At 58.1% G+C, this 25,185-nt stretch overlaps 9 protein-coding genes across 9 annotated transcripts; 6 read left to right on the top strand and 3 right to left on the bottom strand.

The window, feature by feature from the left end:
* Positions 1-253: 253 nt before the first annotated feature.
* D7B24_005876 (uncharacterized protein) lies at positions 254-2,192 on the top strand (the record flags this gene model as incomplete). The annotated part of the gene is made up of 5 exons (XM_028640021.1): positions 254-530; positions 582-961; positions 1,046-1,564; positions 1,613-1,837; positions 1,893-2,192. 5 exons carry the CDS (start codon positions 254-256, stop codon positions 2,190-2,192), a joined length of 1,701 nt encoding a protein of 566 aa, XP_028495686.1.
* A 6,409-nt stretch (positions 2,193-8,601) lies between these two features.
* D7B24_005875 (uncharacterized protein) lies at positions 8,602-10,900 on the top strand (the record flags this gene model as incomplete). Its single annotated transcript, XM_028640020.1, has 2 exons — positions 8,602-8,705; positions 8,773-10,900. The coding sequence occupies 2 exons, from the start codon at positions 8,602-8,604 to the stop codon at positions 10,898-10,900; spliced, it is 2,232 nt and encodes a 743-aa protein (XP_028495685.1).
* An 863-nt stretch (positions 10,901-11,763) lies between these two features.
* On the top strand, positions 11,764-13,051 carry LEU2_1 (3-isopropylmalate dehydrogenase; the record flags this gene model as incomplete). The annotated part of the gene is made up of 4 exons (XM_028640019.1): positions 11,764-11,838; positions 11,911-11,979; positions 12,039-12,759; positions 12,816-13,051. The coding sequence occupies 4 exons, from the start codon at positions 11,764-11,766 to the stop codon at positions 13,049-13,051; spliced, it is 1,101 nt and encodes a 366-aa protein (XP_028495684.1).
* An 856-nt stretch (positions 13,052-13,907) lies between these two features.
* D7B24_005873 (uncharacterized protein) lies at positions 13,908-14,825 on the bottom strand (the record flags this gene model as incomplete). The annotated part of the gene is made up of 1 exon (XM_028640018.1): positions 13,908-14,825. One exon carries the CDS (start codon positions 14,823-14,825, stop codon positions 13,908-13,910), a length of 918 nt encoding a protein of 305 aa, XP_028495683.1.
* Positions 14,826-16,024: 1,199 nt separating this feature from the next.
* Positions 16,025-18,192, top strand: D7B24_005872 (uncharacterized protein; the record flags this gene model as incomplete). Its single annotated transcript, XM_028640017.1, has 2 exons — positions 16,025-16,335; positions 16,395-18,192. The coding sequence occupies 2 exons, from the start codon at positions 16,025-16,027 to the stop codon at positions 18,190-18,192; spliced, it is 2,109 nt and encodes a 702-aa protein (XP_028495682.1).
* Positions 18,193-18,658: 466 nt separating this feature from the next.
* D7B24_005871 (uncharacterized protein) lies at positions 18,659-19,996 on the top strand (the record flags this gene model as incomplete). Its single annotated transcript, XM_028640016.1, has 1 exon — positions 18,659-19,996. The coding sequence occupies one exon, from the start codon at positions 18,659-18,661 to the stop codon at positions 19,994-19,996; it is 1,338 nt and encodes a 445-aa protein (XP_028495681.1).
* Positions 19,997-20,329: 333 nt separating this feature from the next.
* Positions 20,330-20,657, bottom strand: TIM13 (protein translocase subunit; the record flags this gene model as incomplete). The annotated part of the gene is made up of 2 exons (XM_028640015.1): positions 20,330-20,509; positions 20,574-20,657. 2 exons carry the CDS (start codon positions 20,655-20,657, stop codon positions 20,330-20,332), a joined length of 264 nt encoding a protein of 87 aa, XP_028495680.1.
* Positions 20,658-21,209: 552 nt separating this feature from the next.
* Positions 21,210-22,403, top strand: D7B24_005869 (uncharacterized protein; the record flags this gene model as incomplete). Its single annotated transcript, XM_028640014.1, has 4 exons — positions 21,210-21,305; positions 21,382-21,405; positions 21,472-21,542; positions 21,602-22,403. The coding sequence occupies 4 exons, from the start codon at positions 21,210-21,212 to the stop codon at positions 22,401-22,403; spliced, it is 993 nt and encodes a 330-aa protein (XP_028495679.1).
* Positions 22,404-23,087: 684 nt separating this feature from the next.
* D7B24_005868 (uncharacterized protein) lies at positions 23,088-24,653 on the bottom strand (the record flags this gene model as incomplete). The annotated part of the gene is made up of 2 exons (XM_028640013.1): positions 23,088-24,458; positions 24,567-24,653. The coding sequence occupies 2 exons, from the start codon at positions 24,651-24,653 to the stop codon at positions 23,088-23,090; spliced, it is 1,458 nt and encodes a 485-aa protein (XP_028495678.1).
* Positions 24,654-25,185: the final 532 nt, after the last annotated feature.

Below are 25,185 nucleotides of genomic sequence, written 5' to 3'. Positions count from 1 at the left end.
CCGTTACCTCCCAGCATCAACCCATTAATACCCTGACTACCTCCCTCCCTGCTCGCCCCTGCCGCCTCCTGCAACCATGGACGCGGGCCAGGCACAGTTGTCAGTCCCATCCTTCTCTCCAGTTCCGCGGACAAAGACTTACACACTCCAATGCAGCCGGCAACAAATACATACGCCTTCCTTCGCCCTCCAACCCAACACGACTAGGTTCACCACCAGAGACCATCCGCCCCGCAGCACACCCATTGTCACCATGAACGGCAGCGAACTCCCCGTGACGTCTGAGGCCATGTCACAGCCACAGTCAATTGGCATGTGGACAACTCCCGTATCACATGGCATGCGACCTCGCCCAGCAACTATCCACGAGGGCTTTTCCTTCCCCGTAGGCGAGGACTTTGGCGCACTCTCACCCTGGGACTCTTCGGCTCTTCCCTTTCAGACAACACCCAACGGTGTGATTTCTCGCCCTGGGTCAGTCCACCAGCAACAGGACTTTTACCACGCCGCTTGTAATCCAATGGATCATGGTGAGAGGACTCATCAGCTTATTGGCCATATCAGATCTAACGAGTGATCAGGATGGCACCAAAAGGCGTGCCCCGACAGCTACGATATTGAGGGGCTGGATCCAAGCCTGACCATCGGCCAAGCCTTCACGACTGATGAAGCCATTCCCGTTCTTGATTTGAGATTTGCCAATCACGCCAAAGACGGCGAGCCCCTCACCTTCGACAACGGTCCACGCCCAAGACGTATGTCTGGCTCGTCATTCACTATGTCCACATCGGGGGCATTGTCTGACATGCCCTCATATGACGACTTTTCTGCCGCTCTCTCTGAGGCGCCCTCCTTCAGCTCCGACTATCCTCCGCCGTCGAATCGTAATTCCCTCATGTCGTCGACCCAACTCTCCCCTGTTGCGTCCCCACGAATGACTCCTCAGAGCAGGACGGAGCTTGTCAGGACTCAAAGTCGAGGACGCGCATCGCCATCCCCTCGGCCCGGAGTACGATCTGCCCCTTATAGTGTCGACAGACCCCAGAACAAGCGGTGGTCGACAGGCACCTATGGTACCACGCCCCAACGACGACCGTCGCCCTTTGTCTATCACCCGGGGCATGACGCCTTTGGTGCCCACCAGCGGCTGCCCTCGAGGAACGGCTCCCCGACGATACAACACCAGCATGTTCCCTTGAGCTTCAACAACCTACAAGCCGCTCAGCAGCATCCTTTTCTGATACCAGGACCTCCTCAGTATCCGCAGAGCAACATGTTCCTGCCCTCCCAGGTGCCGTCGCAGGGCTTTCATCCCGAGCCTCAGCGATTCGAACAACCGCCTCCTCTGATGTCTCATGGCCTCTTCCGTATGCTATCGAGCAACGCCGACCCGCATGCCCTGCACGGTCACTATGCTGACTTGTCCGATCCTCCTGATCTATACGCCGCGCTACATGAGGAACAGATTCCTCCCCCGCCCGAGGATATGAACCCATCAGACCCTGACCTTGTGCCCCACGAGCAAGAGCTGCGATTCGAGGGAGATTTGTACACTCCCCGATGGGTACGTGGACATGGCAACAAGCGCGAGGGATGGTGCGGAATATGCAAGCCTGGTCGTTGGCTCGTCCTGAAGAACTCTGCATTCTGGTATGATAAGTCCTTCACACACGGCATCAGTGCGGCCACGGGTAGCCCTTTCCAGGAACCTCACGAAACCCGTCGCATGGATGGCAACCCGGATGTCTGGGAAGGTCTCTGTGGCAGCTGCAACGAGTGGATCGCTCTAGTGAGCAGCAAGAAGAAGGGGACTACGTGGTTTAGGCATGCGTACAAGGTAAGCTGGACAATAGTGATGCGGAAATTGTAGAAGTGCTGACCATTATTTCCAGTGTCACACCCATCCCAAGATCAAGGATGGCCCAAAGCGTCGGCGAGAAAGCAGCAACACGAGAGCCTTGGCGGCCTCGACGATGGCAAGGCCCAAGTCGGAGTCGCAAACACAGGCACAAGCCCCTATCACTCCACAAATGACACCGGCGGCTCTCTCCACCACCAGCACGCCGACGCCGGCACAAATGTCTCAACACGGGCATTGCCATCATCCCCCACCACTCATGCTGCACGTGAGCCAAGATCACATGCATAACATGATGTCCAGTCCATTGGGCGGGATACCGAATATGATCTGAAACAATCCCTTACCAGGCTTGTGAACGGATGAATCACGACTTTGCTTCCATCTTCTTTGTCCTGCTTCTGACACGCAGCCCATGCCTACTGCGGTTTGTGTCACGCCGTAACGAAGCTCTTTGACAGTTCTTCGACATGATGATGACGGATTTGGGTTTATAGACGGTTGGGAAGTGTCAGTGGCTGATCCGAGAAGGCCTTCGGGCAAAAGGCTGGCCAGCATTTCAAGTTCAGCAGCGCCGCAGCGCAGCCGCTGCGGACGAGTTCGCCTTTCGAGAACGGGGAGACAGGTACACGATCCTCCATTTCTTTTCTGCTACGTTCCTTCTCAACAATATTTCCTTTCCTTTTCCTTTATTGTTAGTGTCACATTCACGCTTGATCTTTTTCTTAATCCTAGATAGCCAGGTCTACCGCGCCAGTAGCTCGGAGTAAGGAGGTGGCAAGGATGGAACCAGGATACCACGGAACGGATGGGCCACGAGAACAAAGGGGGCTCAAGCCCCTGGTCGGTGTAGGTAGGCTCTTGGGTAGTTTATGACGATAGAAGGAATCGGCCTTTTTGCTCGTTCTTGACGAATGCATATTATTATCTGAAACTGATTCTCAATTCTCGGAACTTCCGTCTAGTGACGATCTGGGTGGCTTGACAGGGCTGAAAGCATCACCCCCAAAGCGTGTGGTGTTGGTATGGCAGGACAGAGTGTCAAAGCAACACGAGCAGACGTGTTGGCAGTGTCCCGCGTCCCACAAAGCTGGACTCGAGGTTCATCGTCGCATAGATGGTGGGACGAATGTGGACCTCGCCAGGCACACAAGCTTCTCGCTGCCAGGTACGGAGCGGCGGACTTTACGGTGTGGAGCGAGAATGGAGGGGAAAAGGGGAGGGGGGATGGTCAGCAAGGCGGACACAGCCTCAGGGCCCCGGCAGGGATAGAGTCTCATGAGGCTGCCAACGCATCACGAACAGGAGGCTAAGACGTGACTAAATGGGATGACAAGTGGCACTAAGTGCTCGGGCGATTGAGCGACTGGCTCTACCATGATTGACATCGCCCAGAAGCCCAGAAAATGCGCCCTGTTACATTCTGGGGATGGGCATCCGGTGTTGTAGGACGGCTGGTTGGCCGGACTGTGAGCTGATGACAGCAGCTGTGGCAGTCTGGTGCCACGCCAGTAGCGGGAATTATAAGTTTTGCTGGGAGGGAATCACATCTTACTGGATCCTGGGACAGATCACGGTGATCGATTTGGTTTGGTTTCGTGGAGAGGACACAACGACGCGCGGAGCAAGGACGAAGGAGCAGGTTTCGTGGAGAAGGCGAGTCATCTAATCTCGTGCATTCATGCGGCGGATTGAGAGGAAGATGCGTTTCCATCCGGAAGGGTGTACAAGGTTGGGCGTGAGAATTGATGGGCAGACGATCATGCTTACTCTCGCCTTGTGGGAGGGGCCACATGCTCTGCTTGGGCGAGGGGGGGGGCGTGTGCCTGACCTGGGTATCGGAGGTGTTGATGGTGGTGAGGCTAGAGGGCTGAAAGGGGTAGGGTGATGGTAAGGAGTCTGAGCTGGCAAGTGTTGGTCTGGGGTATGCCGGCACTGAGATAAGTGGGAAAAAAACTTCGGTCTGGATGGTTCATCCTGGTCAGAGGGTAGGGGTACGAATGTGCGAAGCGTCGCGTGAGGTTGTGTCTGTAGCCTTTGAGAGGGCGGGGGGGGGGGGACGCGTAAAGGGGTTCGGGAGTTGTGATAGTGGGAAAAGGTGAGACTTTTCCGGCAGGCGTGTGATGGGTTTGCTTCGCATCCGTGTGGCCGAGAACTTTCGCCATGTCTTCCGGTCGTCTATCACCCTGCCTGAGGGGCTGGCTTCCTGCAGGGGAAACCTGTTGTGGGAAGATTATTGGGACGGTGAGGACTTTCTACTTGGCCAATTGGTGTTTCGCAGTCCGAGAAGCAAGCCCGATCTGTCTGAACTGGATTCTCCTTATTGTCGGAGTCGAATCTGTTTGATCTCGGTTCGATGTCACAGTGGCGTCGATAGTTCTTTGTTTAAGATGTTTCGCCGGAGGGCATCGTGAGATCAGCCCCCTTGCCAAACCCATCGAAGTCGGGGCCGCAGCCATCACTTTGTCTCAAGAATCTCTGGGTCCTGTGCCAGCGCGGTGGATGTGCTTTGAAACTGAGTGACTTGTTTCCCACAATTGAGATGATCATGAAGCTGAAAGAACTCTGTATGAGCCCCTGTAACAAGTCGTGTTTGAAGTATGAGGTCGTCCGCTGCTGGATATTCAGGAGTCCGCAATCCACTCGCACGTGCCGAGCCTTTCCAGCTGTTGCACCAACCAAGCCACATCTGCCTGCGTAAGCCACCGACATGTGCCACCCATGTGTGATCTACCTTACCTAGGTACCTTGGGTAGGTAGGAAACTACCTTAAGTAAGGTACCTACTCTGGTGCCTTCCATTACGAACCTCCCTAGGTACTTTACCCAAACTTACCAAACCCATATCTTCAAAAATGGTGCTTGTCGACAAACCGTCATGGCAGCATCATCCCATACCTCAGAAAGACCAACGCAGATCAACACATTCCGGTCCGACTTTTGACGTTCTCGAGGGTACATACTACAAGCACGCGACCTCCATTTAGAACTGCACGGAGATGTCGCTCGATCTTCATCTAGGGATTCGGAGCGTGCTGAAAGCTTTCACCTAGCCAACCGCACAACTTGCTCCGAAACTACGCCAACAACCTATCTCGTTGTGTGTTGGAATGGAAGGCATGCACTCAGAACAGCTTTGAACAATGCCGTCTCACTTCTCTCAACAGCACCTTGCAAGACTGAGCGGCTGCAACCTCAACAGTCTTGGAAAGAAGCACTTGTCTTCCCGCTGCGCTCTGCGGAGAATCCCATGTGTTGCCACGAAGATATGCGAAGACGGGATGCTATCGTCAAAGCAAGGGATATGTGAGCCGCTGCATTGGCGTGAGACATCGGCTCAATTGTCAGCGAAAATGGGCGCGGCAAATCCAGGAGACTCCAAAACTCGTTTGCGCCTTGGTTCTCGCAGTGCCATCGCATTGATAGAATCTCGGTCGAATGGCCAACGATGACACCTCTCCCATTTACCGACAGCCCGAGAGCGTCGTGGACTCGGAAAGTCCTACACAGTCGACGACCTGCCAACGGCGGATCGTCGAGCCGATCCTGACTCATTGGTAGCCTGGCAGGGCTGGCAACTCGATGATGACTGCATAGTAGTTGACGAACTAGCCCGGGGGTGGTGTGAACCTGCAGTACAGCGTTCGACCCAGAACGATCGCAACGCTGTGCGGCCGCGCGCCTGGAGGATCGCAACATTTGCGCAATACTGAAAAAAAGCCATGGGCGGACATTACCAGGCTGAAGGTAAGATGAGAGGTAACCAAGACGAAGGGCGCGGTAAGCCGTGTGTGTTGCTATTCTTTCCAAGACCTCGCAATTGCAAGTCTCATTCTCGGCCCCTCCTCGCAAGGCATGTGTTCTCCCCTAGAAGGATTTTGCTGGCCGGATGTCAGCTGAACCGGGGATGATCGTCCTTGAATGGGGAAATGAAGTCGGCAGCCTTCGGAGGTGAGCGATGCAGAGGCGGCGCCAATGGCAAGAGGATGGTCAAATAGGAGCCGGCCGCCACCACCACCACTGGCAGAGTGCGCTGAGAGGGGATTGTTGGGTTTGGACTTTATGTCGTCACCAGACGGCTTGAGCTTTCCCCAGCCAGTCGTTCGCCTTCGATGTGATGGTTTTGAGGATCTAGAAGTGGCCTTTTCGCGATGAACCTTCCCACAGCCTCTGACCTGTACACCAAAGCCCCCCAATCCAGCATGGCTGTCCCAAAGAGAACAATGCTGGACTCGAAATGTTAGATCGCCGCAGCTGTAGCACGCCCCAGGTATTGATGGTCCATGAAGGATGGTGAACATTCTCTCATCTCTGAAGTGCCGGTGGTCCCTCTCCGGACGGCGATCTCGCTTGCCCTTCGGGCGAATACCCAGGGCCATCCTCCGTGGGTGAACCCTGCTACGGCGCCCCAGACTCTTGGATTTTCAGCGCTATGGAGATATCGTGCCTCGCACATCACGTCAGTCCACAGTGGACCCGACTGTGAAGTTACGAACTAAAGAGCCACTTGCGCGGTTCAGTGGAGGGAGAATTGTTCGACTTCCAACTCCATACCGACTGAACCCCGATGGCTGTTCTGCGTCTCGCTCGTCGTTACTGAGTGTCTTGGCAAGGAAAGGGAGGGAAGATCACGCCCATACTGCGTTATCGGCAACAAGTCTGATTGTAGCTCACAGCTCGGTGAGACCCCTGGGCTAGAGCCATGTTTGGCATGGGCTTACTTTACCGGGGTTCAGGCTGCATACAGCAGGTCGATTAGCACCTTTTGGTGGTGTCACATCCGCACGTTGCCAGTACCAATGCCATTCGAGGATTTGCTGCTCTCTCCGCCAGGCGCAGCTATAGCCACCAACTACGGTTCCAGGTACGAAGTTCAGGTTCGTACGTGTCAGAGGACGAAGATGAGCTTGACTCATAGTCCTGATACCGACGCAGCCGGAGGCTGTCTTGCCGCTATCGTCGAGTCGACTTGAGCGCCGAACGAGCTGGGGATCCCAGACACAGGAACAGCTGGCTGAGAACGTGAACCCCCTCTAAAACCTTCGGTCATGGGGCAGTCTTGGCCAGCGGGAATTCACACCACCAATTACCCTTACCTAGTAGGTGAACGACCAGGGCAAGCCAAGCCAGGCTTTTCACCGGGCACCGTAGCGATACATGGTGCGAGCCTGTGCCTGAGCCTGCGCCTGAGCCTGTGCCTGAACTCGCGCTGGCGGGGGGCCCTGGGCACGCCATAGTGAGCCGGCCTCCAGGCTAAAAGAGTTCGGGGTGGGATTCCCTACTGCAACTGGACCTCCGCCTGTAACTGGAATTGGCTGGTTTCTCTCGGCTCGGGTGCCAGCGGCTCCATATCATCCCTCCATCGGATCGTCTTGCTGGCCCTGCCGTGCGTGCTACTGATGCAACCTCTGCCTGGTGTCATGCCTAGCAACTCAGGTACTCTTCCTCCCTCCCGTCATCTGGCCCTTCCCTAGGTAGGCTGTTGGGCCTGGGCGGCGGCGCGCTTGTCAGCTGTTGATGCAGGTGAGAGATTGGGGCATTTGGCCTTGATCCCCCATCCTATCCCTTCCATCGTGCTGCCGTTCACTCAATTCCGAGTTGAGCTATCACCCGCCCAACCCCTGTCCAGTCCAGTCCAGGCCAGGCACGTACGCTGGGGGATATGCAACATACCTTACCTCACCTCACCTTGAATACCTTTTTGCCTCGCTTCCTCCCTAGGCACGCATTGATCCTGATCTGACAGGGCGCCCATCTTGCTTCCAACCTTGCCTCCTTTGCTGTTGCCTCACCACTTCTTTTTTGATCTTGTGTATTACGTTCTTGTGATCTGGTCGCAAGAGCACGGCCCTTCTTCTTTAGACTTGCGACCTGAGCCTCATTCTTGCCTTGCCTTGCTGTCGCCTCCCTCTCTCTCTCTCTCTCTGGCTTGCACTTGATCGAATTGTGCCTTGCTTACCGTTTGCCCCGGCCTGTCTAGCTACGAGACCACTGAGGCCGTTTTCGTTAACTCACTCGCTGGCTTGCCTGCTACAGCCCATTCTCTAGGCACAGACCCCGTCGACCGAAGCTGCTCCATCCCGCCTGGTGGATCACGACCGCCAGAATCTCCTGGCCCCAAATCCTCAGCAAGCTGGGCTGTCTGGAAGCTCGAGGCCATCTTACCGAGAACGACCACGTTGGCTGATCGGCTTGTCTGCGTTATTCTGGTCGCTCGCATCAATCTCACGACGCTTGGCAGCCACTCGTCGTTCGGATCTCGAATCCCTCGTGTCCTCCGATCTTGTTTGTCATCCCATTTCGGTATGCCGCCTGTTTCTCATCCCTCTTCTCCCTTTCTCTGCCCTGCCGACCTTCCGTCCCTCTCCCTCGCCCTCGACCCCTGCTATCAGGCTCGCTTGAGCCAACCTTAATTGCCCGACAAGAACCATTACTTACGAAAGGCCCGTCGCCCGCCGGTCAGTTGCTCCGCCAGGCATACCACATCTCGCACAGGCGGGCGGTCGTTCACAAGCTGCAATAATGATGAATGTCGCATCACGATCTTGAGCATTCCTAACATACAGACCAGTTCGCCTGATCATCCTTCGATTTTTGCCTGTCCCACTCTCGTTTGTGGAAGAGCGATTGGTACGACCTGCACACCACGCAGCTCGATACTCCTTCAACCTCCAATATTGATCTCCTCCCCGCGGCTACTGTCATGGTTGCGTTGAGGTTGTGCACGACGACATCAAAATTGCTATGAGTGGGGATCACCAGGCTTCCAGGCAAGACCCCACCTCCAACTTCCTGCCTGCCTTGCCTTGCCTTCACTGCCCTGGCCTACCCACTCGACGCGAGAAGAAGTCTTCACGTTGACTTCGTCGCTTGTTCTCGGGTCGAACATTTCCGCTAACCTCCTGCTTCCCACAGCTTTGGAGATCCAAACGCTCAGCCGCCGACCCCTCTACAGACACCCACCTCTGCCGTCTTTCCTAGTCCAGTATTTCAGACGCCCAAGGCCCGACAAGACTCTTTCAACGACTCGAACGGCTGGACGCCTCGCTTTGCCGAGGAGTACTCCGTCTTCAACACCACACCGGGCAATCTTCAAGGCCCCTTTGGCGACTTTCACGGCGCCAGCCTCGCCTCCTGCCCCCCTTCGCTCGGACACAAGCGCCAGCTTTCTACTGGCGGTGTGGCTGCCGAGATAGCAACGCATGTCAACCACTTCTCCGCGAACCCCAACCTCCCGTTACCACCCGTCGACCCAGCCAGGAGGCTCCCCTCTTCGCCTGGCCTGATCAAGCCGCAAGAGTACTTGGAACAGCACCAGCCCGCAGCGAGTTCACAAACAAACCAAAAACCGAGATCGACGAAGAAAGCCAAGAAGAAGGCTGGCGTGGAAGAGGTTGAAGGCCAGACCGCCACACCTCCGCCTTCCGCCCACAAGGGAGGGCGGAAGCTCGCTATCAGCCTCAAAAAGGACAACATGCAGAACGATCAGGGCTACGGCCATCCGGACTTCGCCACGACCGGCGCGCCTCAACAGCAGACCATGTCTTTCGCATCAACCTCGGACATGTTCGACTATCCAATGTCCGCACCGGTAGCGCCGAATGCGAGTTTTTGGGATCCTTCGGCGGACATGGCGGGCATGGATTTGGATTTTGCGAGCTTCGGCACCGGTGTGTTCGGAACGCCCATATCCTCGCACAGGCAGCTGGGGTCTTTCGATGCCACACAAATGTTTTTGGACAACCCTTCTATACTGCAGAACCAGCAGCAACACCAACACCACCCCCAGCAACAAAATCGACAAGGCCAGGATCACCGTCAACCAATCCGGAGGGACAGGCCGCTGGCTCCCAAGCAGGCCATGCCGAGAGGTGGAACGCTGACCTCCAGTGCTAGCATGCCACTACACTCGTACTCAGGGAGCCTTGACGACCCGTTTGGCATCATCAGCCCTAGTGGTGTTGGTGTTGACCCAGGTCTACTCTTCAGCCGACCTCAGTCCTCAGACATGGACACAAGGTTTGGCGTGAACCAGGCCGAATCTCTCTCGCATTTCTCCATGGCCGATGTCGCCCAGACTCTTTCCACGGCACCCATGCGGCAAGATATGCGTCGATCGGCCAGTACGAGGGAAATATTGCCCAATCAAGGACCCGACCGTGCTTCAGCGAGTTCGCCCAACAAGATCGCAGGCCGCCCTGGAGGTCTGCAAAGGAGCTTCAGCGAGAATCGAGGACGGCGACAATTGCCGGTTTTGGCGCCAGCCATACGCCCGACGCCCGCCCAACCCGCGGCCACCGGCTCGAACAGACCACCAAGCGTTCGATCCTCGGGGAGGATATCACCATTAAAAAGCCATACTCGTCTATCCAGTCTCACCTCGATCCCCGAAACAGCACCGCCACGAACCAGGACGTCCGTCAAGTTCACCATCGACTCCAAGGGTCGAGCACGTGCAGAAACAACCATGATAGTAGAGGAGCCTGGCACGGCAGGTCCGGCGCGGAGGAGACCGTCGCACGAGATGCCACGCCGAGAACGAAGTTTTGAATCCGAAGATGAGGACTCCTCAACCGATGACGAGCCAATCATCATCCCGAGCCGTAATGCATCATTTGCCTTGCCCGACCCTCATAAACCCATTGCATCTGGGTTCAACACGTCGCATCGTAGTGTCAGCGAACGGAATCTGGCTAGCTTCGCGAGGCTGAGCAACGACGCTTTCGGCCAGGATCCAGAGAGTGACGCTGAAACTGTGATGAACGACTCACAACGCGGTGGACGAACGGCGGACACGAGCGGTGACGCGGCAAGCGAGCTGCGGCGCGTGGTCGAGAGCCGACAGAAGCTGGGCACCCAGATGCCCGGCAGCGCGCAGCGGTCTCACCGATTCAGCACGGGGAGCTTCCCAGCGCACACCGGCTCACCGTCGAAGGGATCAGAGCGAGGTTTCCCCACACCATCGACGGACGCCGGCAGCCGTGCTGTTCGATGCGTCTGCAACCGAAACGGCGATGGAGAGGGGTTCATGGTTCAGTGGTAAGTTTTGATTCCAGAGAAGGTCACAGTCTCGTTTACTCATCGTCTGTGCAGTGAGTCCTGTGAATTGTGGCTCCACGGGCTGTGCATCAACATCGCCTCACGACGAATGCTGCCCAGCGTGTACATCTGTGCCTTCTGTGCGAACACGCCGAACATGAGGGGCGGACGAATGCGAGACTCTAATAGAGGCTCGGGGCAGGCGACGGTAGGCGCATCGCCGCTGGCACACAAGTCCTTCAAGTCGTTCCGGTGACCAGGCGCCTCATTGGAGTACCTGGAGTACCAGCTCCAGCGAGCTCCAGTAACAAGTCGGACGCAGGGGAGCGCCGCAACGACGCACCAGATGGGATCACGAGTACATACGAAAACCCAAGTAGCATCCGGGGCATGATCTACCGGGGATCTTAAGGAAACATATATGAACATAGCGAAAATTAGAATATTCCTCGTCTAAGTTCGGCTGTTTTGCAAGTGTCGTCCAGCCGAGGTGCCGCGTCCTGTTTGTGGCATGCACCTGAACGCCGAACAATAGGACGGAGAATAGGGGTATGGCTGAGTCAGCGGGTCCATGGCGGGTTGGATCGGGGCACAAGCTCTCCGATGTCGGGATGCGGGGTAGCTGGAACCCGAACTCTGTGCGTGACGCGGGGCAGTTATTGGGCAGAGCAATTCGTTCTTGCTTTCTTGCTTCGACACGAGCCTTGTCTTCCTCTTGCTCTCTGCAACTACATCTCCCGTACGAATTGAAACGAATAGCTATTTCTTGAATACCCCATTTGGAGCAGTTTCAATTGCGTCTACTCTACTTGACCTCCTCTCTCCGACAAACCCGTACATATTTTCTATCACCGACACAGCTTCAATATGGCGACCACCCACGATATTGTGGTGTTCGGAGGTGACCACTGCGGTCCCGAGGTTGTTGCCGAGGGCATCAAGGTATGGATAGTTTCCCATGAACTCAAGTTCACGATTTTCATGGTCCTTGGTTGACTGACATGTTTGTACCAGGTCCTGAAGGCAGTGGAGGCAAACAGCTCTGGAGTCAAGTTCAACCTCCAAGAACACCTCCTCGGTGGCGTGAGTTCTCCCACAGATTACAACCCACACGCTCTGTTGCTGACAGATGAAAACGACAGGCCTCTATTGACGCCACCGGCTCCCCCCTTACCGACGAGGCCCTCGCGGCCGCCAACGCAGCTTCGGCTGTGCTCCTCGGCGCCATCGGCGGCCCCAAATGGGGCACCGGCGCCGTTCGCCCGGAACAGGGCCTCCTCCGCCTCCGCAAAGAGATGGGTGCCTACGGCAACCTGCGCCCCTGCAACTTTGCCTCCGACGCCCTCGTTGACTTCTCCCCGCTCAAGGCTGAGGTCTGCCGCGGCACCGACTTTGTCGTGGTTCGTGAGCTGACCGGTGGCATCTACTTCGGCGACCGCATCGAGGACAACGGTGATGGCAAGGCTATGGACACGGAACCCTACAGCCGGCCAGAGATTGAGCGTGTGGCGCGTCTTGCGGGTTTCCTCGCCATTGCGCGCGGCGACAAGACGGTGTGGAGTCTTGACAAGGCCAACGTGTTGGCGACGAGCCGACTGTGGAGAAAGGTCACGACCGAGGTGTTTGAGAAGGAGTTCCCCCAGCTCGAGATCAAGCACCAGCTCATCGATTCTGCGGCCATGATGATGGTTAAGAGCCCGCGCGCTCTCAACGGCGTCGTCTTCACGAGCAACCTCTTCGGTGACATCATCTCCGACGAGGCGAGTGTCATCCCCGGCAGCATTGGTCTCCTGCCCAGCGCGAGTCTCAGCGGTATCCCCGACGGCAAGGGTCGGTGCAACGGCATCTACGAGCCCATCCACGGTAAGCCTTCTTCCTCTGCAGCATACGTACCTTGCTCTCTTACTAACAGTTTCCAGGCTCCGCGCCAGACATCTCCGGTCAGGGCATCGTCAACCCCATCGGCACCATCCTCTCCATCGCCATGATGCTCCGCTACTCCCTCAACCTGCCCAAGGAGGCCCAGGCGGTCGAGGACGCCGTTAAGAACGTGCTCGATGGCGGTCTTCGCACCAAGGACATTGGAGGCAGCGCTGGCACTGTCGAGGTCGGCGACGCTATCACGAAGGAGGTTGTCAAGATCCTGTCGAGCTAGAGAGAACGGGATGCGGTTGATCTCGCGAGGGAAAAGGCAAAGAGGCTGTCGATGAGGCGGCAGTAGGTTGTGACAGATCATCTTTTGGACTCGTTTTACGGCCGCGAATACGGCCGCTTCGCGGCCGCTTGGCCGCCGGGGCCGAGGCATGAAGCGGCCAAGAGATACGCGAGGTCACCCCCGCCTGTCAGGATGTGGTAGTCCGGTCGGTCGGCGTCTCATGGATGATTTTTTTTCCAGTTTGAATAGTAGTGTTAGACAAAAGTCACGAATGCCCGTGGGGGCCACACGAATCATGCTGAAGTTGATAAGTGCGCATGACGCCCGGCACGCTGGCCCCTCATTCGGTAGGGTTGTGGTGTGCATTATTCCCTTCCAGCCTCGTGTTCCGGAGTATCAACGTTTCAGAGACACTATCGTCAAAACAAAGTCGTTAATGTATTCTAAAGCATAGCCACGCTCACATGGGCCACGGTCTTCCGCAACTTGGTATTCAAGGCATATCTGCATCCGCGTCATTGAGGAGACGAGCAGGAGCATACCACGCGCGCACTGAAAATTGCATGTCGTGCCTCGACACTCGCATGGCTCGAGCTTTGAAGAATAGGGGGGGAATGGCACGGGACAACGTCGGCCACTATAAGGACTCGGTTGAGCCTGATAGTCTTAATCACTGCAACGAACCAACACTGCGGGCCTTCACATGTGCGATTGTGCTCCTGGCGAGGCCCCAAGAGAGCTCGTCCAATTTACAGAGGTAGATGCAATTGGCTACTACGGCACTGCAGTCGAGGTACATGGCACCAACAGGCCCGGCCGTAGGCATCTTTCATCGCATCGCATCTCGAGAGCTAGTCTAGACAAGTTCCCGCAGAGCATCATACAGTGTCGTCGCCGTCTTGACCTTGTTCACGTCGTACAGCTGCTCGTCGGCCAACTCAAAAATGCCACTGCTGGTTTGGAGCTCGCCGGCGAGCGGCGCGTAATCCCACGCCCGGCCCCGGCCGAGCTGCTTACGCGACTCGTCAACTTGCTGCCGCAGCTCGTCGAGGCTACCGGCCTTTTCAATGTCGTAGGGCTTCCCGCTGACGCGGCCGTACGCCTCGGCGATCTCGGCGATGGTGCTGCGCCCGGACGGGATGTAGAAGAAGCCGCCCTGGCCGTCCTGCACACCCTGGCCATGGAGGAGGACGTCGATGGTGTAGGCGGCAGCATCATCCTGGGTGACCCAGGGGTGCTTCGTCTTCAGACCATCGTCGCCCCAGTAGCGGAAGACGGTCTTTTCGGGCCGGACGGCGGGGGCGCCGGGGCCGAAGGGCGTCAGCATGTAGCTGGAGAAGATGCCGGTGAAGAGATAGACGGGGCGGATGGTGCTTGTCAGAGCAGCCTGATGCTCAAAGGCGATGCGTATATCATAGTGCTCAAATGTGCCATACTTCATCCGCGTCCAGTCGTTGTTCCATGAGGAGGCGATGAAGACCTTGATGCCGGCGCGCTCGGCGGCGCGCAGCAATAGGATGGAGCCGTCGAGGTTCAGGACATCGATCGGCGAGTAGGCGTTGATGATCGAGTCGACGCCGGCGACGGCCTTGTCGAGGGCGGGAATGTCCTCGTGGGAGGCCGACTGGACGAAGGACTCGAGGGAGGCGGCAATGGTGGGGTCGAGCTTGTCGGGGCTGCGGCCGAGACCACGGACGGCGAGGCCGCGGTCCAGGGCGGTCCGGGCGAGGCGCTGGCCAAGGGAGCCAGTGATGCCGGCGATGAGAACGACCATAGTGGGATAGAGGAACAAGGGTGAGGGGAGGAGCACTTGGTACGCCGGTGATGCTATGGTCCAGAAGACGGCGGAACGGTCGTCTCCAGGAGGCGATGATTGGGAGCGGAAGTCAAAGTCTCTTTGGGAAACGGCATCATTACTGTCCAGTGGGCATGCTTTTAACGATCCGTCCCATCATCGACCCGTCTAGGAGATAGACGCGTGAGCAGGGCGATAGGATGGTCACGGAGCTGTCGAAAAGCTTCCGAGGCGGAGTCCACGGAGTCTGGCATGACATCTTTCTGGGGATGTCCAATCTCAGCGGTCGGAAGAGTTGTGCGTACGTTACGCGGACTTGTAGTCTCCACTACCGCGAGGTAGACAGCGGACTTCTCGCATGCCGGCTGCATTGAGGTTGTTGCTGGAGATGGCAATGACAAAGCAAAGTCCGCTCCGATGCTGATCCAGCATGAAAGCAGGCGTGGCAAGGCCTTACGTTATAGTATGCACGGTATCTCTTTCGTCGGTCCCAGCAAGCACTTCTTCGCCTCGGGAGGAGGGGGGTTCGAGACGGCTTGCTTGGGTGCTGCCAGAGCGATAGAGGCCTCATGGCTTGCCAGGTTTCTCATTGGTGTCTGCCTGGTCGAGACATTTGCATTAGTAGGGCATGTCGATTGAGGATGAAGCTGTACATGATACGAAAGATCAGCTTTGTCCCTCATCGGCATTGGAGAGGCCAGAGGGCAGGGGAGGTGCAGTGCAGTACACAAGCAGGCAGGCAGGCAGGCAGGCAGGCAGGCAGGCAGGCAGGCAGGCAGGCAGGCAAGCGCAGTGCAGTGCACAGGCAGGTATCTTGGGGTTGTTGCGGCAGGTGGGTACGGCACCTTAGGCAAGCAGGCAGGCAGGTTAACGTTTGGGTGCCTGGATCGGGCGCTAACCCGGATGGTCTAGCGTACGTCCCGCTCCAAGTGGACACTCTGCATTCCTCGACGGCAGTGACGAAAGACGAAAGGAGAAAGACGAAGACGGGAGGCACGGAGTGCCGGAAGGCTTGGGAACTGCGACCTCGACGCTGCATCATCACGACCACCACGACCACCACCACTACCACAACCACATCATCATCCACCAGGCATCGGCATCGTCTCAAAACGCCAGCCAGCGTTATCGCATCCGCATTCTATGGGGGACGCCCGTACGCCCACAACCACGACGTCATGTTCCACATTGTGAGCGCGTCGTCTGTCGCGCCCTCCATCGTCTTGACCTTGCTCGCCCTGCTCACCATCTCCTTGGTCGTCCTCCTGATCTTGCGCTTCTACCTGCCCCTACGGACGACACCAGCATTCTATCTCGTCCCCATCTTCTTCGCACTCTGGCTGCCAGCATGCATGGTCCTTCTGGTCCCCGTCGACCTGGCCTCCGGTGCCAAGACCGACGATGAGGCCACCCGCGGTGTTTGGCTGCCCGCCAGGGTGCTGCTCGTATCCTGGAGGATCACCTACTGGCTCACGTTCGCCCTGACATGGTTCGTGAACCCACTTGCCAACGACTGCTCTGCCGTTGCTGACATGATGCGAACCACAGGTTTATCCTCCCCGTCCTCGGCGAATACTCCGACGCCGGCTACCGCGACCCCAAAGACAATGTTCTCTATTCTCTGCGTGCAAATGCGCAGTATCACGCCATGGTCTTCGGTGCTGGACTCGTCGGTCTCGTCTACCTCGTCACATCGCATGGCCTCAACTTCGCCTCTCTCAAGACGACCATCATGGCGTTGGCCTATTTCTGGGGCCTTATCTTCGCCATCTACCTCATGGGTCACGGTCTCGTCTCGATTCCCCGGCGCCTCTTCCGTTTCGCCTCCATCAGCGGCAGGCTGCGCCGCCTCCAGAACCATGCGCCCAAGGTCCACGAGCGCATGGAGGATTCACTACTGACGCTGGAGGACATTGAGGTCCAAATCTCCGAGTTGAGTCGTCGCAAGATCGGGAGCGCCCGGGACTTCCAGGAATGGATTGACGAACTGGTCGAGATGGCCAACCTGCCCGAGTCGCAACCACGCGCTGGCATGCGCGGATCTACCGAGAGCCGCGTCCTACCCACCGTCATCACCGAAAAGTACATGGCCGACCTGACGCGGAAGCTGACGCGCGCCCGTCATGCGCGATCACGTTACACCGGCGAGTGGAACCATCTCGTGCAGGAGGCGGCTGCAACCCAGGCGATCCTCGATTCGGCAGCCTCCAAGAAGCTCGACTTTGGAGAACCGTCTCCCCACGCTGGCTTCTGGGATCGGACGACCATTCTGACGCCATACTCTCGTTACATCTTTTACTACCACATCCAGCCCTACGGCAGCATCCTGTTCGGTCTCTTCCTCGCCGCTTGCTCGGCATGCATCGTGTGGTCCGAACTCATCAAGGCCGCCTTCCCCAAGCTCTCCGTCATCCGTATCAGTGTTGTCCATCACTGGGTCGGCGACAAGGGTCAGGTCGGCTTTGCTGGTCAGGTCATCTCCATCATGTGGCTCTTGTACATGTGCTCGGCTGCCTTTATCACCATGACCGAAGTCAAGACGTGGCGGAGCCGTGCGCTCGTCAAACGCAACACGGGGTACGAATCGGCGTTCTGGTACGCGGGTCAAGTCGCCAAGCTCAGCGTCCCCCTGTCCTACAACTTTATGACGTTTCTGCCCAAGGTCATCTACGAGAAGACGCTGTTCTACCACATCCTGGGGCAGTACATCAACCTGACGCCACTGACAAGCTTCATGGACTACCTTTTTCCGATTCTCGTGCTCGTCCCCGTCCTCGCCACACTGTTTGGTCTCTACGGCAAAGTCCAGCGGTTCTTCGGGTTTGGCGTCGACATCATCGAGGATGAGGACGAAGACAGCCAGCGCACATATGGCGCAGGATCGTGGCGTGAGGGTCGTGACCTGATCGAGCGCGATCTCGACGGCAACTCGAGCGCCCGGCGCCGTGAGGAGACGTTCGCCCGTCTGGGCGCTGCTGCAGCCGCCTCTGCTGCCCGATCCGCCCCTGTTCTCACCGTGCCGGGCGGGGCGTCCTCACCAGCGCGATCTCCCGTGCGTGCGTCGGCCCAGGACAGGCGCGAGAGGGTGTCACGACCGGCGTACACCGATGCGGACGCGGAGGACCAAAACTTCTTTGAATCACTGGGCCATCGCATGAAGAATACCATGGACACCTTTGAAGCTCCCAACTGGTTCCAGGACATCAAGAAGCCCAAGTGGATGGGTGGAGACGATGACGGAGCGCAGGCTGGCAGCAGCGGCGGCGGGGCCGGTGCCGGTGGGCCGTCTTCGACCGAGTCGGATATCCGGAGGTGGTTTGGAGGTGAGGGCAGAATCCGTCTTTGAGCTTTTCGCACGGCAGGCGTTCGACCTCTCTACCTTCCCTTGCATGTTTCTCTATTTATTCTTTCGGGTGGCGGTCGAAGGGGCCTGATTCTCTACCAAGAGCTGGGGAGATTGCATAGTACGGAGTTTGGGCGAAGCAGAGGCTAGCTGCCACGCTCTTTTTGACAATTGGATTGCAGGATAGATCTAGATACATTAATCAACGAACCAAAACAGTCGTTCTCCTTCCGTGTTGCATGGCCATGGCAATCGACTTGTCGTATGGATTCGGTCGAGGTTCGTAGGGCTGCAGGGTCTGGATTGGCTGAGCCAATCACAAGGACAAACTGCAAGGCTAGTGGGTGCCTGACGCCACTACAACTGCATCAAGCTCTCAACTGTCCAGCGAGTCTCTGCCGTCACCCATCCCATCCCATCCATCCAGGCAAACTCCATTACGGACGCCGCCAACATATCCATCACCACAATGAGCAAACCAGGCGGCATCTCGTTCGGCCTCAACCTCTCCAAGAAACCAGGGCTCCAAAAAAAGCCCGCCCTCGCAAAACGGAAACCCTTTGGCGGCAACGATGATTCGGACGACGACGACAACAGCAGCAGCAGCGCAGCCAAGCCCACGGCCGGCAAGGTCCAAGCCATTGGCGAACTAGACGGTTTCGACGCGCCCGGCGCAGCCGCAGCAGGAAGAACCCCAGAAGACGAAGGCGACGCCCAGCGGCGCAAGGCAAAGGCCAAGCGAAACGCGCCGCCCGCCGCACCACCGACCCTCAGGGCGCGGAAGAACCAGGAGAGCGCGCTGTTCGGCGACCTGGCGGGCGCGCTGACGGCGCGGCGCAACGCCGCCGCCGCCGAGGCCGTCGATCCGAGCGTGTACGACTACGACGGCGTGTACGACGCGCTCAAGGCGGCGGCGCGCGGGAACCCGACGGCGGATGACGACGAGGAGGGGGCCGAGGCGGCGCGGAAGCCGCGGTACATGAAGAGCGTCATCGCGGCGGCGGCGGTGCGGAAGCGCGACGCGCTGATTGCCGAGGAGAAGAAGATTGCACGCGAGCGCGAGGAGGAGGGCGAGGCGTTTGCCGATAAGGAAAAGTTCGTCACCGAGGCGTACCGGAAGCAGCAGGAGGAGAATAGGCGCATCGAGGCGGAGGAGAAGAGGCGCGAGGAGGAGGAGGAGAGGAAGAACAAGGCGGGCGGCATGACGGCGTTTTACAAGGGCTTGCTGAACCGCGGCGAGGAGAGGCACCAGGAGATGATGAAGGCTGCCGAGGAACAGGCCAAGAATGCGCCTGCGGAGCGCGAAAAGAAGCAGGAGAAGGGGCAGCAGCAGCAGCAGCAGCAGCAGCAGCAGGACGAGGAGCAGCCTGACAAGGAAGCGACGGACGCCAACAGGGCGAGCGAGATCAACAAGAAGGGTGGCAAGATTGCCATCAACGAAGACGGCCAGGTCATCGACAAGCGCGAGCTGTTACGGGGCGGCCTCAACGTCGGCGCCAAGAAGGAGGCACAGGTCAGGAGGGAGGCCAGCCGGCCAAAGGATGACGGGCGCGACCGGGGTTCGGGCTCGGGGTTCGTCGGTGCTGGCGGCAAAGGCGCCATGCGCGAGCGGCAGACGCGCATGCTCGAGCAGCAGCTCGCCGAGTCGCTCAAGCGGTCACGCGAGGAGGAGGAACAGGAGCGCGAGAAGATTGAGACGTCGGCCAAATCGAGGAAGACGGAAGGCGAGATCTCGAGCGCCAAGGAGAGATACCTGGCGAGAAAGCGCGAGGCGGAAGAGGCAAAGAAGAAAAAGACGGCTGAGTAGTAGGACGTTTTTGATACCCCGAAAGATGGCTTCCCAGGATCAGGGGTGTCATCTAAGATTATAGCTCTACAAAAAAGAGTCCATCTACAAGAAATCAGAGCGCCACCAATGTGTTGATTGTACATGTGCCCCCCCGCCTCCAACACTATACTACTGTGGCAGCGCTGGCCGAAGCCTTTTGACGCAGGCATTCGTTCCCGGCCGGGCCTGGGTCTTTGCCTTCCACAATGGAGGCGCGCCCACCCTTTTTGCGACTCGGATCCGGGTCATTGCTTTGATGGTACATTCGGCACGGGGCCGTTCGATTTCGATGATTCGCGAGCAGCCTCGTTCTTACGAAGATAGAGCCTGGTTGCCAGACTCTTGGCGTATCCTGGCGATATAGGCCGTGTTGACCTGGTTCCATGCCGACATGTACTTCTCCATGCACGACGTCATGCATGTCGTCTCGCCGCTGGACAGCGAGGTACCGGGCTTGGGGACGCACTTCTCAAAGCAGTTCTCCTGGAGTTTCTGGGCGGCGTCAGTCGACTCCGTCATTTGCCCTCCGGCGTCTGGCAGAGGGCTGCAGACATACCTCGATGAGAACACGGGCATTGGCCATGTTGGCCTCCTGAAGGACCTGCTTCTGGAGCGCCCTCTTGACGGATTCGGAGTCCATTGTGATGGGTGATTGTGTGATGCGAGATTGTTCCGTGGTGCAGTTGAAGAGCCAGTGTCGGAAGGAGGGTAGCGTCAAGTAGGAGCGGTTGTAACAATGGAAGCACGGGTGTTGATGGCCAGGTCCCTCGGGTAGGTAGACACGGTAGCGATGATCGAGGTTGAAGAGCTTGATGGACTGGTGTGGCTGAAGCATGAATGTGCGCCACGATTCACCAGCCTCAGGCCACCGTCTCTCCAACCGACGTCAGGCGCGAGCGGGACAGGGGTGAGCTCCAAAACGCCGTGACCCCAGGTTTCCATTCCAGGAAACCTAAGGTACTTTACTACTGGGCCGAAAAGTGAAAGAGGACAGCTAACGGCCCTAGCCAGCCATTGCAACGCTCTGCATCCGACAACCCCCCCCCCCCCCCCCCCCAATTCACGACCAACTCCTCCACGACGCCGCCGCCGACCGACCCTTGTGCGTCGCTGGATCCCGGCTGTGCTCTCGTCTTTTTGTCTTCTATTCTTTGTTGCTTTCTTTTTGATCCCTGACGATACGCCGGCAACCATGTGGCTGAAGTCGCTCGTGTCGGCCTTGGGGCTGGCTGCTCTGGCTCGGGGCCAGAAGACCTCGGAAGATGATGGCGAGGTCAGGAGCATTGGTGTATGTTGACTCGCTGGCGCAACCCTCTTCTTGATCTGGCCGATTGGTATCGTGTACTGAACAATGCGTGATCCAGCTGCGCACCCACTCCATCCAACAGGTTTGCACCACGGCCTCTCCAACACCCACTTCCCCCTGAACGCCGACCGCTAAAACAGCTCGACAGCCCTACCTCGACTCGGACATGCAGAGCCGATGGTACGACTTTGGTGGCGACACGATCGTCCGGACAGACTCGTGGGTGGCTTCCCCCTTCTCGCTTCTTTCGCCATGCTCTGCTGTGATTATGCCGTGAGGAGGAAACAGGAGTCTGACACGGGAGACAGATACATCCGCCTGACATCGGACCGCCCATCGCAATCGGGCTGGCTCTTCTCGCGCGTGCCGCTGACGGCGACCAACTGGGAGATTGAGGTCGAGTTCAAAATCTCGGGCAAGGGCCAGCTCTACGGCGACGGCTTCGCCTTCTGGGTGACCAAGAACCGCGGGCAGATGGGCCCCGTGTTCGGCGCGGCGGACCGCTTCGAGGGCCTCGGCGTCTTCTTCGACACGTACAAGAACAACCGGCCGGGCGTCGTGTTCCCCTACGTCATGGCCATGCACGGCGACGGCCAGACGCCCTACGACAAGGACAACGACGGCAAGGCGTCCGAGCTCGCCGGCTGCTCGGCGCGCGGCATCCGCAACGCCGCCGTGCCCTCGCGCTTCAAGCTGACCTACTTCCAGGACAAGATGCTCAAGCTCGAGCTGCAGTACAAGTCCGAGGGCGACTGGCAGCTGTGCTTCGAGACGCGCCAGCCCCCGACCCTGCCGTCCATCGCCTACCTCGGCTTCAGCGCCGAGACGGGCGAGCTGCACGACAACCACGACATCATCTCCGTCGCCGCCAAGAACCTCTACACGGCCCCCAACAAGAACAAGAATCCCTCGACCCCGGGCAGCGGCCAGTCGTCGAGCCGCGGTCCCGCCCCCGTCAAGGAGGGCGGCAGCTGGACCTGGTTCTTCGGCAAGATCATCCTTTTCATTCTCGTCCTCGGCGCCGCCTACGTCGGCTTCACGGCCTGGCGGGCGAAGAACGAGAAGCGCCACCGTTTCTGAGCGCTTGTCTCTCTTTCACCTCTGTGACATCCCGACGCATGGAGAAACGGGGTGGGCTTGGGCGGTGGTCATGAAGGGACTACGTGGAAACTGCAAAAAAAGAAATTGGGTTGGACAAGATGGGGGCAAGGACGGAAATGAGATGTAGGCGACGACGCCACGGAGTCATGGAGATGAGCAGACATGCGGTACCGGGCCTGCGGCGGTTTACACACTTTTCTCACGTTGTTCCTGATGTTCTTCTGTTAGAGTGTATCACAGTGAGATGCTGGAGTTCAGGAAACGACCACGAGCCTGATTAAGTGATGTTTGAATTGACCATGTTGAGACACGAGTGACCAGTTTGAGAAGGGAGCAGTTCCCACGGATTTGCTCCAACTTGGTGCATCACGCCGGGTCCGAAGAACCAATCCACGTTGGATCACTGTCTGCGCGCCCCCTCCAACGCCCCCAATCATCCCGTCTGAGAACGCATGGTACAGAGTATATATGTCATCATTCATTGAAAATGTCTATCTAATCCAAACATGTACTGTTGTTGCCCAGTCATTACGTCGTGAAGTATATACACACCACATGTCGAAAAGTATCGACCCCATCCCCTGAAGCCTTTTCAGACCTTCTTTGGAGTAACGAGAATCGTCCAAAAAGGGGGCCTGCCGCACCTCATGACAGCCGCCCCCTCTACGGCTTGACCGGCGCCGTGACCGAGGTCCACGTATTTGCCTTACTCATGGTCCGCTTCCGCATCATGGCCATGATATCGGCCTCCATGTGCTCAATGTTTTTCTCGAGGTCATCATCCTCGAGCTTGAAGCGGCCCTCGCGGCGGCGGTCAAACTGCAGCCAGCCGAGAACAATGGCGGCCGTGACGGGCACGGTGATGACAAAGTAGACCCACAGCTGGGTTGAGACGACCGTCTCGGCGCCGGCGCCAAAGTCGAAAAAGGTCATACTGAAGACGGAGGCGAGGAAGGTGCCGGGCAGGAAGATGGCGCCGAGGAGAGAAATGGTCTTCATGGCCGTGCTGTCGCGCTTGCTGGCGTGGGCGAGGCGGCGCTGCTCGCCGGCCATCTGGAACTGGATCTTGGACTCGCGCTGCGACAGCAGGTTGTAGAGGGCGCTGCGCTGGATGTGGAGGCGCTCGAGCGTCGTGGCCTGGTAGTTTTCGATGCCGACGAGCTTGGCCGTGTAGAAGTCGAGACGGCTCAGAAGGCTGCGGTGCAGCTTGTCGAGCTGGGCGCCCTCGGCGCCAGCCTTGCGCTCGTCGGGCAGCTGTGCCCAGAACTTTTGCATTGCCTCCTTCATCTGCACGACGACCTCCTGGTAGGCCTGTGGCCGCTTCCACAGCACCTGCGAGTGGCATTCGACGAGGTCGCGGCTGATGGCGTCGACCTCCATGACGCCGTCCTCGCGCACGTAGCCCTCCTTCTCCTCGATGGCGTCGCGCATGCTGACGGCGTGCTCGAGGCGGCGCAGCCAGTCGCGCGCATCGCGCTGCTTCTGGTCGTTGCGCGGCGACAGGTCGTACGACAGGATGATGATGGGCAGCAGCATTGGGTGACCGACCTGGGCCGAGCAGGCCTTGAGATGGGTGATGGACTCGGCAATGTCGCTCGACGAGGTGCCCTTGACGAACCCCGTCGTGAGCCCCGACTTGACCGCGTGCGAGAGCATAATCTCCCATCCGCGCGTCTTGCCCTTCTTGCGCACGTCCGACTTGCGAAAGATGATCTGCAGATGCGGATCCTCGTCGTCCTGGTCGTAGGAGCACCAGAAAAAGGGCCCGACGACGGAAGTGCCCTCGATGGCGCGGTAGGGTAGACGCATCGTCTCGACCATGGACTTGTACGTCGCGCGCGGGAAGGAGATGACAAAGGGCGCGAACGTTTCGTTGTCCTTGGCGTTCTTCTGGAGGACGAGGCGCATCGCACTCTGACGCTTCGTGTCAGGCTTCATCTTGTCCGGCGCCCGGAAGGCGCCCCTCTCATTGAGATAGTTCTCAAACTCATCCGACGTCAAGGGGTGCTCCTCGACGCAGTTGTAGAAGGTGTCCTAGAGGATAGAGTGGTCAGCCGCACAGTTGGCCTCACTCAAGCATCATCCCGGCTAGCCGATGCCCTCAGTCGCGATTGAAAAGTCAGGTCGGACAGAAGAACTCACAGAATAGTTGAGGACCTCAAGATAGCTCGTCGCCTCGTGCACCTCCTTGCACTCATCCACAAAGAACTTGAACATGTAGTTGTCCATCTTGTCGCCCGCTCTTGTCCCGTCTTGGCTTCCGAAGACTCCGCACACACTCTCGGTCGATTGGGGCCGCCCGTCACCTCGAGCTCGAGCTCAGACCACAGCTATGCAATACCAAGGCTTGAACAGGGCCTGGCGGGGTAGGTGAAGACGGTGCAGCGCTTTGCGAAGCAATGCCGTCAGGAATGAATGAACGAACGATCGAGAGCTCCAATGGACGCATGCAAGGAAAGGAAAAGCAAGAGAAGGACGCGAGAATCGGAGAAATCTGCAGGCTGCGGGTTGACCTGCCGCCCGTCATCTCATCACCACCAGTCTTGCAGTAGGTAAGTAGGGGGGGCGCGCGCCTCCCGATCCCCAACCTCTCTTCCTGAGGTCGGGGCCAATAGGCGACGAGGCGGAGGGGCGTACGGGCCCAGGGCTGCTGGGGCCGCTCTTGGGGCGGTGCAGCGGGGACCTTGTAGGTGCTTCCTGCTCTGGCTGCTCACTGTCCGGGGAGGTCGGGGGCCCACCTGGTACACGGCTTCCGGGCGAA

Source organism: Verticillium nonalfalfae (assembly GCF_003724135.2).
Source record: "Verticillium nonalfalfae strain VnAa140/NRRL 66861 chromosome Unknown scaffold_39, whole genome shotgun sequence".
In the NCBI taxonomy this organism is placed as follows: Eukaryota; Fungi; Ascomycota; class Sordariomycetes; order Glomerellales; family Plectosphaerellaceae; genus Verticillium; species Verticillium nonalfalfae.
Note: the sequence above shows the minus strand (reverse complement) of the source record. Positions and strands in the feature narration are given on the sequence as shown.